This window comes from Melospiza melodia, chromosome Z, assembly GCF_035770615.1.
Source record: "Melospiza melodia melodia isolate bMelMel2 chromosome Z, bMelMel2.pri, whole genome shotgun sequence".
Classification (NCBI taxonomy): Eukaryota; Metazoa; Chordata; class Aves; order Passeriformes; family Passerellidae; genus Melospiza; species Melospiza melodia.
The window spans coordinates 72,899,594-72,914,250 of NC_086226.1; the positions used below are offsets into that span (position 1 = coordinate 72,899,594).

At 39.1% G+C, this 14,657-nt stretch overlaps 1 protein-coding gene across 3 annotated transcripts in view; it reads right to left on the reverse strand.

Moving 5' to 3' along the window:
• Positions 1 to 14,657, reverse strand: part of SNCAIP (synuclein alpha interacting protein) — an 88,041-nt gene that overhangs the window by 11,743 nt on the left and 61,641 nt on the right. For all 3 annotated transcript variants that reach the window (XM_063179790.1, XM_063179789.1, XM_063179791.1), the window contains exons 7-8: positions 10,522 to 10,647; positions 5,025 to 5,194 (exon numbers count right to left, since the gene is read on the reverse strand). In XM_063179790.1, the coding sequence (XP_063035860.1) occupies positions 5,025 to 5,194; positions 10,522 to 10,647 (296 nt within the window). The remainder of the gene's footprint in view (positions 1 to 5,024; positions 5,195 to 10,521; positions 10,648 to 14,657) is intronic.

The window sequence follows — 14,657 nt, forward strand, 5'->3', positions numbered from 1 at the left end:
TTCTACCATCTGTCAACATTAGCTTATATTGCAGACTGCCAGATACTCTCCAATAAGAGCCAGTGAAATTCTTTTTAGGTTGTGATGCAATTCATCTTTCTTTTCCTTTTATCATTCCTTCAATTTCTTTCTCTAAATAATGCAGCTAACAGTTTTTTATGTTTTTAGTTTCAGTGGAGATCTATGACGTCTACCTCTTGAGGTAACGCTCATTCCCCTTTAACACATTATTGTGCTAAAAGAGTTTAAGTTTACTCCATTTTCACAGTCTAACTAGTTAGTACATAAGTCACAGACACCCACACTTCTGGCCAGCACTATCCCTAAAGATAAATAACATGCACATATATATTCCAAGATAACAATGGAAACAAGATCACAACTTTTTGGAATAGCAATAGTGCAGAGTAATAAAGCCAGACTGATTTAGGAGACAAGATCAGTGTAGCTTCAGAGGTAAGAGGATATACTCATTTTATTATAATTGATGGCCACATTCTGGGGATCTTAGCTTAGCCAATGCTCCCAGTGAGTAACATGTAAGGATTCTTCAGTGTCAAGTTAGACATCTGGGGACCCCAGATAGGTCCTTATGGAATCAGAGAGCTCAGTAACTGCAGAAGGAATAGGCTGAGGCACTGGGCTCTGCAAGAGTATTTCTCATAGCATGTTTTTAATTTCTTTTTATTTCTCAGTTTTTAGGTTTTTTGTTTTTTTTACAAATAACACAGGAATGACTATGCTACAAAGCAGAACACAAAATGGCTTAACTAAGTGAAAAAGAGATGAACATTTCAAAGTTTATATTGGGTTTCTTACTGTATGTCTATATACCATGATCTTAGAGGTTGTACTTACAGGGCTTTTACCCCAGAAAAAAACCCATGCAATGAAAAACCACACCAACTTGCACACACTTTACCGTACTACTATGGAAATTTTTTATTCAGTTATTTTTACAGCTGCTCCTAAGATGTTCCAGAAATAATAGATTGCTTTCATACAACACAGAAAAGTGCCTACAATAGAGAATATTAAATTATCTTCTCAATGTCATCTTTTGACTCATGATTTGCTTTGATCTTTGGCTTGACAGCATATTAGAAGAATCTGTGGGTGTTTCACTCATTAATTGACTTGCCCATCCAGGTCCATAAATGTAGGAGAGTACCATCTGGAAATGCAGGTCCATTTTCAGGCAGCATTGCAAAAGAAGTCCATAGAAGCACTCACTTTATGTCATTAATTTTGACATGGTCTTCAGACCAGGAAAGCCCAAATAATATAAGATATACTGCAAGTAGGAATTTTCTACATTGCAACTACGATTTTTTTGGGCAGGTGAAATCAGTGAGAGAATAACTAATATTGTAAGACCTGTGAAGACATCAGAAAGTAAAATGAAAGCAAATTACTTTGTAGAGCCTCTATAGGAAACTTTTGTGACTGTCCTAAGTATTGTGTTTAGCTCAGAAAGTGATACTGGATTGAAAAAAGTATGTAATTAGCAAGAGATTTAAAGCAAAGCTTGCATTTTGAAGCCAGCAACACTAGGTCTTTGTGAGCCACTTTCCTTTCTACCTATGGAAAGAATTGCCTGGTTATTTCCCTTTTAGGGGAAACCCTCAGCAAATCCTCTTGTGAAGATCTGATGGAATATTTGTAATTTCCACTTATTTCCTTCTTCCAAAAATATAAAGGCTTTTGCCCCTGAATGGAGAATTAGACTCAGCTCAGAATATTTTTCTATATTCCTCTGAATTTGTCATCTGAGCTGCTTTGGTTCAAAGAGCTGAAAGAAGTGAAAACTGGAAAAAAAAATGATGTTACTGTTTTCATTTTAAGTCTTCTGTTAATAAATGGCTCCAAACAGTATGATGGTTTGGAATAACTTCTCCCTAGAACTCCTCTTTGTTGTCTGATGACTGGAAGAACTCATAACAAGAGAATGGAAGCTGATATATCTTTCTTTGGGTAAAAACCTTTGAAGATTTAGGTCTTTAGCTCTTGTCTAAGAGAGTTTCTGCACTGTTTCTCTTCTAGCAGAATATCAAGAAGATATATCAAGAAGAATATCAAGAACCTTTCATAGGTTGGGGAAATAGTATTACCAGATGAGGCTCCTTTATTTCATCAATAAAGCACTCAAAAACAAGAAGATTGCATGATCAGCTCATGCTTATGGAAGCTGAAGGAAGGCTGGGAAACACAGCCCTCAGTGTTTTGACCCTTCAGGTAATCCATAATGATACAGTCGTACCTCTGCTGTCTCTAGAGCAGTGTTTTCATTAACCCTGGGAGAAGTGCTGGTGAAAATCCAGGAAAGCCAGCCTACCTGCCCAGGTTGCAGCTATTCCTATGTAACAGCTATGTTACGCACATTTCAAAGAATGAGAAAGCAACCTTGACTCCCATCTGTTGACATCTAATGTCTTCAGGATATTCTTAACTTCTTTCAGGATCTTCAGAGGGGTTGCAGACAGTGAATTATCCTGCTATGAGTAAGACACCCTTGACAAGGTGCTCCATGGATGCACTTCGTCCTATCCTTGAATTTTTCAGAAGGATGACAATGGCAAAACAGCGCAAGTGTGTTCCATCATCCCTTCTGGCTCCTGAGCATGAGCCGCTGAACACGGTCCATTGCATTTATCAAAACCTCCTGTGGCCTAAGGCCTGCAGCCCAAATAGTCATGCAGAAGCTGCTCCTTCAAGCAGAAAATAGATTATTTCACTGCCTCAGTAAACTGCAACAGGGTTCCACAAGAGACATATCTCTGTAGAAGAGGGAGAAAAGGCTGCTGCTGCACTTTCTGAAACTAATCTGAAGCCTGAAAACTAGGCTTCTTAAGGGAAGGAGATTTAACTCCAGCTGAAACAAGCAGAGAAACTCCTCAGGACCCAGATAAGAATAATTTCAATTACTTCCTAGGGATGCAGTCTGTAAGACAACAGGGATACTTGGTAAAGTATTAATGTTTTTGTCATGAAAGTCACAACTAGAGTATTTCTGTGGGAGTAAGCAGCCTGTTGACTCACATAACAACTCCTTTCTTTCCAAACGAGAGGCAAAACTTTTATCCAGTACTGGGTAAGAACAGACATGGGTATTCTGTGGCTGCCACCTCTACTTCCTGGTATGTGTGTGTCTGTGTGGGTTTTTTTTCCTACTGAATTATGGAGGAAATATTTCATCATATTGCTCATGACAGGAGTCAGCTGCTAATTCTGTCTTCTAGAGAAATGCCTTATGTTTATTTTTTGCCTTTATGTCAGATGATAGTATTTTTCAGCAAATGGACCAAGTGCAACCAGGTACATTGACATATCCTGGGGACATTGTCAGGCTACAAAATGATGGAAATGGTAAATATTATAATGATCCTCAGTTCAGTGTTTGCATTTTTGACAGTATAAATGTAATAGCATGAAAATATTGCAAAGGGAAAATGTAAACATAAAGACAAAGTTCACTTCCCTGTTACTGTCATGGACAAAAGAGATTCAGCATGGGGGATTTAACTTAATTCATGGTTTATTAGCATAAATATTTCACTACTGGTTCAGGTATTGGGAAACAAAGAAGGAAGACATTTAAAACATCTATCCTCCCCTTTTCCAAGCTCAACTTCTCTCCTAGGTTCACCTGCACATCTAGCTCCTCTTCACCAATCCCAGGCTTCACTCCAGACTCTTGTCACTCTTGCCCTCTTGTCACTGCTGCAGGTTACCCCCCGTCCTTTCAGCAAGCCAACATGCAGCACAGGTCACGGTTGATGTGCAGCATTTCCTCTCTGTTACTCCTTTCCTCCCACCCTTTCCTGTTCTCTAGTGTAGGTCTCTGACAGGTTGCATTCCAACCAGGATATCGCTGGCTCTGGGCTCGTCCGTGGGCTGCAGCCCTTTCACTGTACCTTTCTTTCAAGAACAGGTACATCCTTTCAGGGGATGTACCTGTTCTGGCACAGGTACTCCAGGGACCACGTGGGGGTATGCCTTCTGCACTTCGGTGCACCTCCAGCTCCTCTGGCCTTGCTGCTCCCTCTGATTGTCACTCTTTTGTTTCCTTCATCTCTCTGGCATTTTCTGCTCCTTTTTAGGTATGTTTATGACTGGTGGGGCTTAGCTGTGTCCTGCAGTGGGTCTGTTTCAGAGAGTTCTGTCAATCAAAGGGAAAACTCTCACTCATTCTCACTGAGGCCACGCTGCAGCTCCCCTGCTACCAGAGTATTGTAATTCATACCCAATGCAATTAGCTACACATTTATCACCACAGAATTATATGATCTCCTTGAAACACGGGGTTATTAGAAGTCATTTTCATGGACTGTGATAGCTGACATCTTGATCACATATCTGTGCTGGAACAATGTCACATCAGTGCTGATGGTTTCTAAGAGTCTTATGAGGGTACTGACATGTTAAGCCACAGTAACTGTATCCACAATTAAATCAAGCAACTACAATTGTTTGTGTTTCAAAATAATAGGCTCTTTACAGAATATTTACTAAAAACCATACCAAAATATTAAAACCAGTTCATATGAAGAAATACAGAACAGAAGATATTTCCTGAGTAGCTATTGTAAGTTTTGGCGACTTTCCAAGACCAAAAATAAATTCCTTGCATTTATTGTCTCTACTATTCCTCCCAACATCAACACCGAGCACTGTAACCTGTAGATAAAAGCATTCTATATGAGCAGAAACGATGATCTGTAATGATGTGATTGCCAGATATGCAAAGGGAAAAGGGACTGGATTTCTTCATACATACCCTTTTTAGCTTCCACTCTTTTTATGTATGTCCACAGCAAACTGCCACAAAAAGAACAGCTGAAAAACTAAGGTGCTAAAGGCGAAGGGACAAATACTCGAGAGCAGGAAAGAGTGGAGAAATAAGATAGAAATCCACCTTTAAAATGTCACATATAAGAAGAAGAAAATAGACACTGCTAATAAACTGAAGGTGAATTAGAGTATTGTTTTGAGATAACCCCTCTTGCTAACAATGAAACACTTACTCCTTCAGCTGCTTAGTCAGCTTGACAACCTGAGAGGCCAGTGACATACACGTCTCCACAACAACTAAGTAGCGGGAACACATGGTGTGCCCATGTCGCTCAGCACTTTGAGAGGGTTTCTCTCCCACGTGGTTTTGCATGGTGACATTTGCTCCATATTCAACCAATGTCTGTAAAAACATAAAAGGGAACAGTGACATTTGTAAGTGTAAATCTCGGCTGTGACTTCTGATCAGCACAAGAATGGTTGGACAAAAAACACCCCTGAATAAAATGTCTGAAAAACATTAGTCTAAGCCAGTAATTTTTAAATTTCAGTCACTGACAAATCTGTTTGCAGCTTGAATTCAAACCACATACCAATAAAATCTACCACTCAGGTGCAACAGTAACATAGAAGAGTGAGAGCTGCAGTTCCAAAGAGCTATAAAGAGACTATATTTTATATGTTCTTCCTCTCCCCTCGAAGTTCGACTAAATTAATTTTTTTTCTGTTCATTCATTTCATGTTCATTCATTTCATCATTAATGTACTTGTAGCATTCATACAGGTGAGTGGGACTACCAAATAAAAACAGAGGACTTTTGTTTGGCCACCTATTGATTCTCTCCTGCACCACAGTAACAAACTTTTGCAGATGCACCTATCTATGCATTACAGAACATTGTGATAACTTTACACATGGCAGACCTAGAAAAGAAGACACAGGACAACTGTTCTAGATGGCATCTGGGTCCAGCACAGCAGCAGAATGAACACATTGCTAGCCAGTTTATAGTGGGTAGTGATGAACTGTAATAGCTTACATAGCTTACCAGGTCTTTTCTTAGGATCTCCACACTGCAAGGTACTGTAACACACCCTTAGAATCTCATTTTCGTAATGTCTTTGCTACAGTATTTGCTGACTCCTTTTGTTGTTTAATTGTCCATTTTCTACCACAGCAGAATCCCTATGATTTAAACACTCCTTAGGGAAGTCTCAGTGTCCTGACTCCTTAACTAAGTAATGCTTAGATATGAAAGACAGGGCAGATACTTTAGGTCAGATAGACACAAATTTCTTATTGCACATAAAGAACTGTACAATGACTATATCAACCTAGTTGGAATTTTTTTGGTGGGGAGGTTAGGTCACTGTGGCTTTTTAATGCTGAGAGAATCTCTTTGCTTTGCACTTGCTTGGTCAGTCACTATTTTCTTTTGAAGACATACTGAAATATGAGTCAGCTTTTAATCTGAAAAGAAAAATAATCTGATGTATATCCCTGTGTTACTCATGGCAACAGTAGAGAACCTTAGCTTGCTGCTGGAGAACTATCCAGGTTGTAAGCATGACATTTGAGTTATTCTGAGACTAGAATAAAGAGTGTTCTATGTGCAAAAAAGGTCTGTCTGGCTGACTTCAAGACATTCAATAACTGAAGCAAGATTTGAGACCAAGTCTTCCCTCTTTATGATCTGTTTGTGATAATCAGAATTAGGAACTATTTGCATTGATGGAGTAGGTAAAATAGGACCTAAATATTCTCAGCAATGCTTTGATTCGCATTGATACCACCCCCTAGGAAAACCCGTGATCCCGTATAGCCAGAAACTACAGCATCATTAACTTTATGCATACACATGCAGAAGAGGAATTGCATGGCTGAGCTCTTGGTTGACTTATCCAAGCAGAGCTGGCAAACCACTGAGGGCTGGAGTGACTTGGCTGACCACAAACAGCAGAAACAGAGACCTTGGCATCTGCTGGGAGAGAAGTGGAATGGGTGGTCTGTCTGATCTGCTAAAACCATACAGAAAGGAAAGTTACAAACTCTTGCACTGCATCCCATATCAATAGGCTGGGCTTAATTTGTCAAGAAAGAAAACAAAGGAGAGTTATGACCTTGCAGAAAGTAATCATATAGTTTGAAACATAATAGGAATATCATATGCTCATAAACACAGTGAGTAAGCGGGCCAGGGAATCACTGACAGCCCGTGATTCTTCATTTTTTACGCTGCTGCCTATAATTTCTCTGCTTTATCACTTCTTTCTTCTTACCAGATTATTCACAGTACATTATTTTAAATTAGACTGCAAGCTTACTGGGCACAGAGCTTATTTTGTTTCACAGCCCAAAATATCAACTACACTTAAGACTGTGAGGTGTTAGTGAAGTGATATTACTGACATTGCATATTTTTATCACCACTAGATATTTTCATAACTTATTTCTCATGGCCTCACTTCAACAAAAAGCACTTGTTGAATTGCCTATTTACCTAAAATAAAATAATCTTTAAAATTCTAAGCCATTTATTAAGGTTTGTTCTTAACAGGGAAAGCACGGCTAGTCTCTTCTTTGTTTAGTTTTATCCATGAAAACAGCCTGCAGATGTCACCACTCTGTTCAAAGTCATCCATACCCATTTCTCCTTCAAATGCACTGCACATCTTGATGAGGCACTGTTGAGATAGCAACCTTAAACACACACTCCATAGGAACCCTAAGCACACCCTCAACCACAACAGTGCCCCTCACCAACAAATCATAAACATTTCTTCTATCCATTTTTTCAAACTGATCATAGCAATTGGCTACAATACAATAGTAAACCCACCAGATTCAGAATGGATGTGATGGTTTGTTTATTTTATTCTATTTATATAAGTTTTTACAGGACCCATTCCTCAAGTCTTTAAGAAAAAAGACATGTTCCCTCAGCAAGAAAATGCAGAGATGGTCATGTCCTCCAAATCTATATGATTGTCTTCTTTTCAAGTCTATTCACTCAGCTCAACCTGTTTTTCTTTTTTTATTATGTGATACCCTCAAACTGGCTTTTACAGAATATGTCTTCTGGATGACCAAATATATAAATAGACTGCAGTAATAGTAATCGTAATCATAATAGCAATAGCAATAGCAATAGCAAGAGTAATAGTAATAATAATAGCAGCTGCAGCAGCTCTGCAGCTGTAGATCCAACATAACAGTGTGCACAAATATCCTTAGCTCTCTGGGGAGGTTAGCTAATGAAAATTAACTCTCCTATTTCTTTTAGGGTTGGAGTAATACAAATGTTCTGTATTTGCAGTGGCCTGAAGAGTGGATTGGTTCATGTGTGGTTGCAGGAATAACATGTTTACTGACACATATCTGAGTCCTTGGAGAATTACTGCTCCTTCTTAGACATGTTTTCCTCCCTAACTTGACTAAATAACTTTAATTTTTATTTCTTGTCTTTCTGCCAAGAGATTATTTATCTGTTCTTCTGCAATGACTTTTTTATTTATCAAATATCTCTCTGCAATTTCCTGGAATAATTTTATTATTATTTCTTCTCCAAAAAGCTTTTGTTCAAAGTGCCGACAACACAAACACTGAAATGTACCCCTGTGACTAATGGTTCTAGCAAATTTGATGGACAGAGGATACATCTGCAATTAACACGTTAGTTGTTTCACCTTCAATAATTTACCAGAAGTGTTGATCAACCAGGGAGGTTCCAGTGACTGGAAGCTGCCAAACTTGGCACCCATGTATAACAAGGGCTTGAAGAAGGAAGGATTCAGGGAAGAACAGCCTGATCTCAGTGCCAGGTAAGTTCATAGAGCAGATCATCTTGACCATCCTCATGCAACTAGTACAGGACAACCAGGGGATCTCACCTACAGCCTGGGTTTATGAAAGGCAGGTTCTGCTTGACCAACCTGACCTCATTCTATGACAAAGTGATCTGCCTAATGGATGAGGAAAAGGTGGATGTGTTTACCTGGATTTTAACAAAGCCTTTGATATGGTTTCCCACAGTATTCTCCTGGAGACTCTGGCTGCCTATGGTGTTCACTGAGAGAAAAACTGGCTGGATAGCAGAGCTCTGAGAGCAGTGGTGAGTGTATTTACCTCCACATTGTGGCTGGTCAGTGGTGGTGTTCCCCAGGGCTCAGGGTTGGGGCCAGTCCTGTTTAATGTAATCAACAACATGGACAAGGGGATCAAGTGCATCATCAGTAAATTCACAGATACATCAAGCTGGGGAGGAGTGTTGATCTGCTGGAGGGCAGGAAAGCTCTGCAGAGGGATCTGCACAGACTGGATTGAAGGGCTGATGCCAACTGGATGAGATTCAACTGCACTTGAAGGCCCAGAGCATCCTGGCCTGTGTCCATAGTGTGGCCAGCAGGACCAGGGCAGAGACTATAGCCCTGTAGTGGCACTGGTGAAGCCACACCTCAAGCCCTGTGACAAGTTCTGGGCCCCTCACAACAAAAAAGACATTGAGGTGCTGGAGCAAATCCAGAGAAGGGCAGCAGAGCTGGGAAAGGGTGTGGGACAAAAGTCCAGTGAGGCTGAGGGAGCTGAGTTGTTTAGCCTGAAGATAAGGACACTGAGGAGGGACATTGCTCTCTACAATCACCTGATGAGAGATTGTAGACATGTAGGAATTGGCCTCTTCTCGCAGGTAAAAGTTAACAGGAAGAGAGGAAGTAGCATCAAGTTGTGCCAGGAGAAGTTTAGAACAGTTATTAGGAAAAAAAATTTCACAGAAAGGGTTGTTAAGCACTGGAACAGACTGACCATTGAAGTGGTGGAGTCATTGTCCCTGGAAGTGGACAAAAAAAATGGTGTCGATGTGGCATTTGAAGACATGCTCTAATGGTGAATATGATGGTGGTGCTAGTTTGGCCAGACTTGATGATCTTTGCAGTCTTTTCCAGCCTTAATGGTCCAATGGTTCTATGACTCTGTGACCAGCCATCCAGTTCAACTCCATTTTTTGGTACATCTGCACCGAACACAGGTATTGGATGAAGGTATCCAAACTGGTTTATTCTGGCTCCTGTAAGTACTGTAGATGTGTAAGCCTTCTCAGCTGGACAAATTACCATTTTTAGCACCTCTGTAAACAGAACTATATTGTTTTCAGTGGCCAACATGATTTACTGAAACTTAGTTAGAAGTCAGCATCACTCTTCATTATATAGCACAGATTCATTCCAGGATAAGTCTGAGAAGGATGGTTTATTCAAGTGTAAATTGTTCAACAAACCTATATTTTATACTTCCCCTGAGCTGAATAGCTACAAAGATCCTTTTTTAATGGAAAAAGAAACAGAAGGAAAATATCAGAGTAATGAGAAAAGCATGCATATCTGCACTGGCTGCCCTTTTGTAACAAAAACATACACACTAGCTGCTTATATGTAAACAATATAATCACGCTTTCATCTTGCAATACAAGTTAGTTTAGGCTTACAACAGCATACCCGAGAATTGAATCAAAACCCAGAGATTTTCAGTATTTCTCCTACTTTTTTCTTACATATTTCTTCTTCATATTACTTTTCCCTACATATTTCTCATACTTCAGTATGACTCCTACTGGTTTAAAGTTCTTCCTTCAGATATATTTTAATGTATCAATAATTTTTCCCACTTAGATTTCTAATATTTTTTTGTCATTCAAGCTTAAAGTTTAGAGGTTTCTGCTACAGTTATCACTCTACCTGTATGCATCCCAGATAGCCATGTTGAGCAGCTATGTGAACAGCAGTATTTCCATCCTGGTCAACTTCATCCAGCGAAATCCCTTGCTCTTGCATAAACTGAAGAAGCCACAGAAGGATTTTCTCCTAAGGGCAAAGAAATGTCACAAAAGATAAGAAATAATGAAAAGGAATACTGGTGCTGTCATCTATTACTAATACTATCCAATAATTCCTTGTTTTCAGTCTTTCTTAACTTTGTAGGCTTAGTGCATCACGGAACTCTGGTTTGTCTTTTTGGGGGTTTTGGGTTTCTTTTTTCCCCCCAAGGAAAAAAGCTGAAATTCTTTATTTTATAAAAAGAAATAACAGGAAAAATACGAGTACTGTAACACATTCTGAGAAATTGTACATGAAGATTGTGTGAGCCTCTGGGTTGGTGATGAAACCTGAAGAAGAATAACACATACATACAGCTGAAAATCAGGTTGAGAAATTTGGTCAGACTTCACAAAAGCCTCTCTGGAAAATCAAAATAGGATTATGCTCAGATGACAGAGCTGAGCAGTTAGATTCTTCAAATCTATAATCATTCCCCATCTCTGTGTGGTTGTGCTAAAGACAAAGCAACACAACTACAACCAGAAAATAGAGCTACCCTAAGATCTCAATACATTGACCCATGGACCATTTGTATGCCCCGCATGTTGGGAAGGAGGGGGAGACTTGGACTGCAAAAACTTGTCACTGAAGGTCTGGAAGCCAAAACTGAAGCAGAAGCTTTTTTTTCAACATCACCTTTTTTTGTGTGTGTATGTAGATGCAGTGTACACTTATTTGGGTATTCTTTTCTAACAATTGAGAGTTACATATGTGCACTAAGCTTTTTGACTTCTTATTTTCCCAGGGAGTTTATTTGGAAAAAAAATATCTCTCTAGGAACTTCCAATGCCACTCCAGATTAAATTTCATTTTGTCATAATGAATATGATACATATTGAAAATCTAGAATAAATCTATAGATTGTATAGAAAAGTGGGGCCCATGAAAGCTGACTACAGCTGCTTTCCCAGTTTTTCTATCTGAAAAGGTGAAAAGACTAAATTACTTCATAGCATAAAACTTTTCTATTTAAATGTGTATTTTTTAATACCTTGTGTTGATACCTATCATGTTATACTAGCTCAGAGCTTCAGTTCAAGGGGGCTTTGTGGATTCTAGTGAGGCAAAAGCTGATCCATAGACTTTACCTGCAGCACCTCAGTAGCTTCAGTGACACATAAATACATAATCACTCAAAATTAGAAATATGGAAAACTAAAGTAGACCGAAATAAAAAAGTACTGAAAGCACATATAGGACTGTGACCAGTAATTAGTAGAAAAGAGAAAGAATAAAAACTAAGAAAGAAAAGTCTAAAAAGGTTGAATATAAACCTGCATTTTTTGTGTAAAAGTACTACAGAAATTTTAATCTCAATGAAAAGAAGAGGACCCTTCTAGAGCTACTCCAGGATGATTCTGCCCATTCATGTGCCTGGGTCTCTGCTTACTGCTTCAGAGGGCTACTCTGTATGATGCTTATCTTCTTCATATCTTCACTTTAGCAGCAGTTTTATTCTTACTACAGGGTGAAGGCATAGGTAATTTGACTTCTCCTTGGCTGAATGCCCAACACAGCTGACAGCCAGCATGGAGAGATGACTACAGATCACATATCCCTTTAAAAACACTTTTGAGCATTTCTCAAAATGCCAGTGGTGTTGGCCAGCAAGTAAGAAGGATTATAGTACTCCTATGAATTGCCCCTATGTTTTGATAATTAAAAGAAAAATATTTTAGCAAAACTTATCTGCAGAATTGGAAGACAACTATAGCTTTGAAATCATATATTTCTTTGGAACATATTAGGGACCAGAATGTTAAGCACTTTCTGTAATTTTATGATCACAATCAGCATGGAGCAAATGATGCTTTCTAGTCATTTATCTTATCAATGAGGAAATCAAGTGGCTGGGTAGCCCTATTCAATCATCTGTACTTAGGACTACCTGTGCACTAAGTGATCACAGGCACAACATCATAGTTCTACTCAAACAGTTTGTGTTTCAACAAATTTATCCTTGATCAAAAAAACCAAGAAAACAAGTATTTTTTTCACTTAAAACTAGGGAAAAAACAAAACAAAACCATCATATATCAAAATTAGCCACATTTCAGTTTATTAACACTCATAATACATATTTAAAGGAAAAATGTTTTCACGAATAGATTTATAGTCTTCAATTTATTCAGAACCAAGGGAAAGATGGAAAGAAAATTCATCAGATGAAGGCAATGAAAAATAATCACATTTTTTGTGAAGTAATAGGAACTGATAAATACTGATAAATTATTCAGTATATCTGGTTTTTTTAAATCCTATCATGCTTATGCTCTAGCAGTTATTAATACCTCCCTGGCATATTCTAGACCTACAATAATTCAAATCTCTCTACAAGGAGATTTCAGGAAAACTTGGGACAGGTTGCTGACTTTGGTTCCATCAGATGCACAACTAACATGGACCACTTAAATGATTACATGGCCTACATGGCCTACAAAGGGAAGGGTTAGCATGCTGAAGAGTACTGACTCTACAGCTAATCCTAGACCCATCACTTGATATTAATTAAATAAGCTGGCCTTCCCAGTATCCCTTCACAGCAGAGGAGTAGGAGTGCGTGAAAACAACACATTGCCTTTGTAATAATGACATTAGACAGGAAGGCAAATATCCTGAGGTGTAAAACACAGGTGTTTTGTTAGCTATCTGCATATCTGAATGTCACACACTCCTTCCCACTGTGCTCTCCAGAACTGTATCACCATCAAGCCATGCACAGGATCCCCTCTAGATCACCGGCATGCTTCAGGCTGGTTGCCCAAAGTCTCCCTAGATTCTCCAGAGTTCAGAAACCACAAATCCTTGACATTCCCCACCCTCTGCACACACCTGAGCAGTCCATATTACCACAACATCCCTAACAGAAACACATGCCAGCCCCATGAAGCTCTAAGTCAGGACTAGGACTATGTGTGTCCAGGACTGCACCACCACCTTCCTGTGACTGCTGAACCGGGTCAGACACAGCTAGCAGCCCTGTACTCATGACTCATGCCCAGTGTGAAAAGGCCTGCCAGCCATCACGGTTTCTCTTGCATAATATCATGCTTAAAGAAACCCTTGCTAGGAGCTATGCTCACCAGGCTACAGGTTGACTTTGAGCTTTTGTTCTCTTCAATCAGATTAATTTATGCGTTCCCCTCTCCCACTGGAAAAATAAAATGTTGTTGACATGTCCTTGGAGGCAGGCCATGACTGTAGGTTGATGACCTTTAACATAGGAACTTTGCTATGAACTCCCTTCTGCTGCCCATTCTAAATTATAATTCTTGAAGAAAAACATGGCGTGCATGTCTAATGCCTGGAGAAACAATGGATGGACTGACTCTCTTAGTAAGGATTCAATAACAGGTCTTCCTTGTAAAAATATTACTCTTGTAATTCTGCCAAGACCAGTGTTTACACGGATTATCTCTCATGTAAGTAATGGTAAAATAAATTAAAGCTTCCAGGACAGTGCCAAGTAAGCATTTAAATTTCTCAAAGGTATTTTTTTTTCTTAACACAGTTGGGTAAGATAGTCTGGCACCCCTTCAGCCTCAATATTCCCTCACATTTGAAGGTTGTTTATGGATTGTAAAAAAAAAGATAAGCGGCATTACATATGAACTTTGCTTGGCATTCAGTTAACTAAGAAAATTTGGCAGCAATTTATATATCACCTTTTCAAATTTCATGGGTGGCTGACTGTGGCTGGTGTTTCTTAAGTGGTAGAGCTTCCGTTCTGCTTTGAAAAGAATCTGGATAAAGTGTGCCAGATCTGTTTCTGGCAGTAGATAGCATAGCTCACTGAAAAAACTCCAAAACTTCATTGGCTTTAGTTTATATAAATATCTTTAGAGATGAGGACAAAATCAGATTAATCAAGTGAAGATATGAATTTAAGTTCACATGCAACTTTCTCTTCCAAACTTTTTCTTCCTAGTAGAAAGCACTCTTTTCTCTATTCCAGTTCTGATCGGGCTCACATATTCTCTATCCTCAGTGCTGAG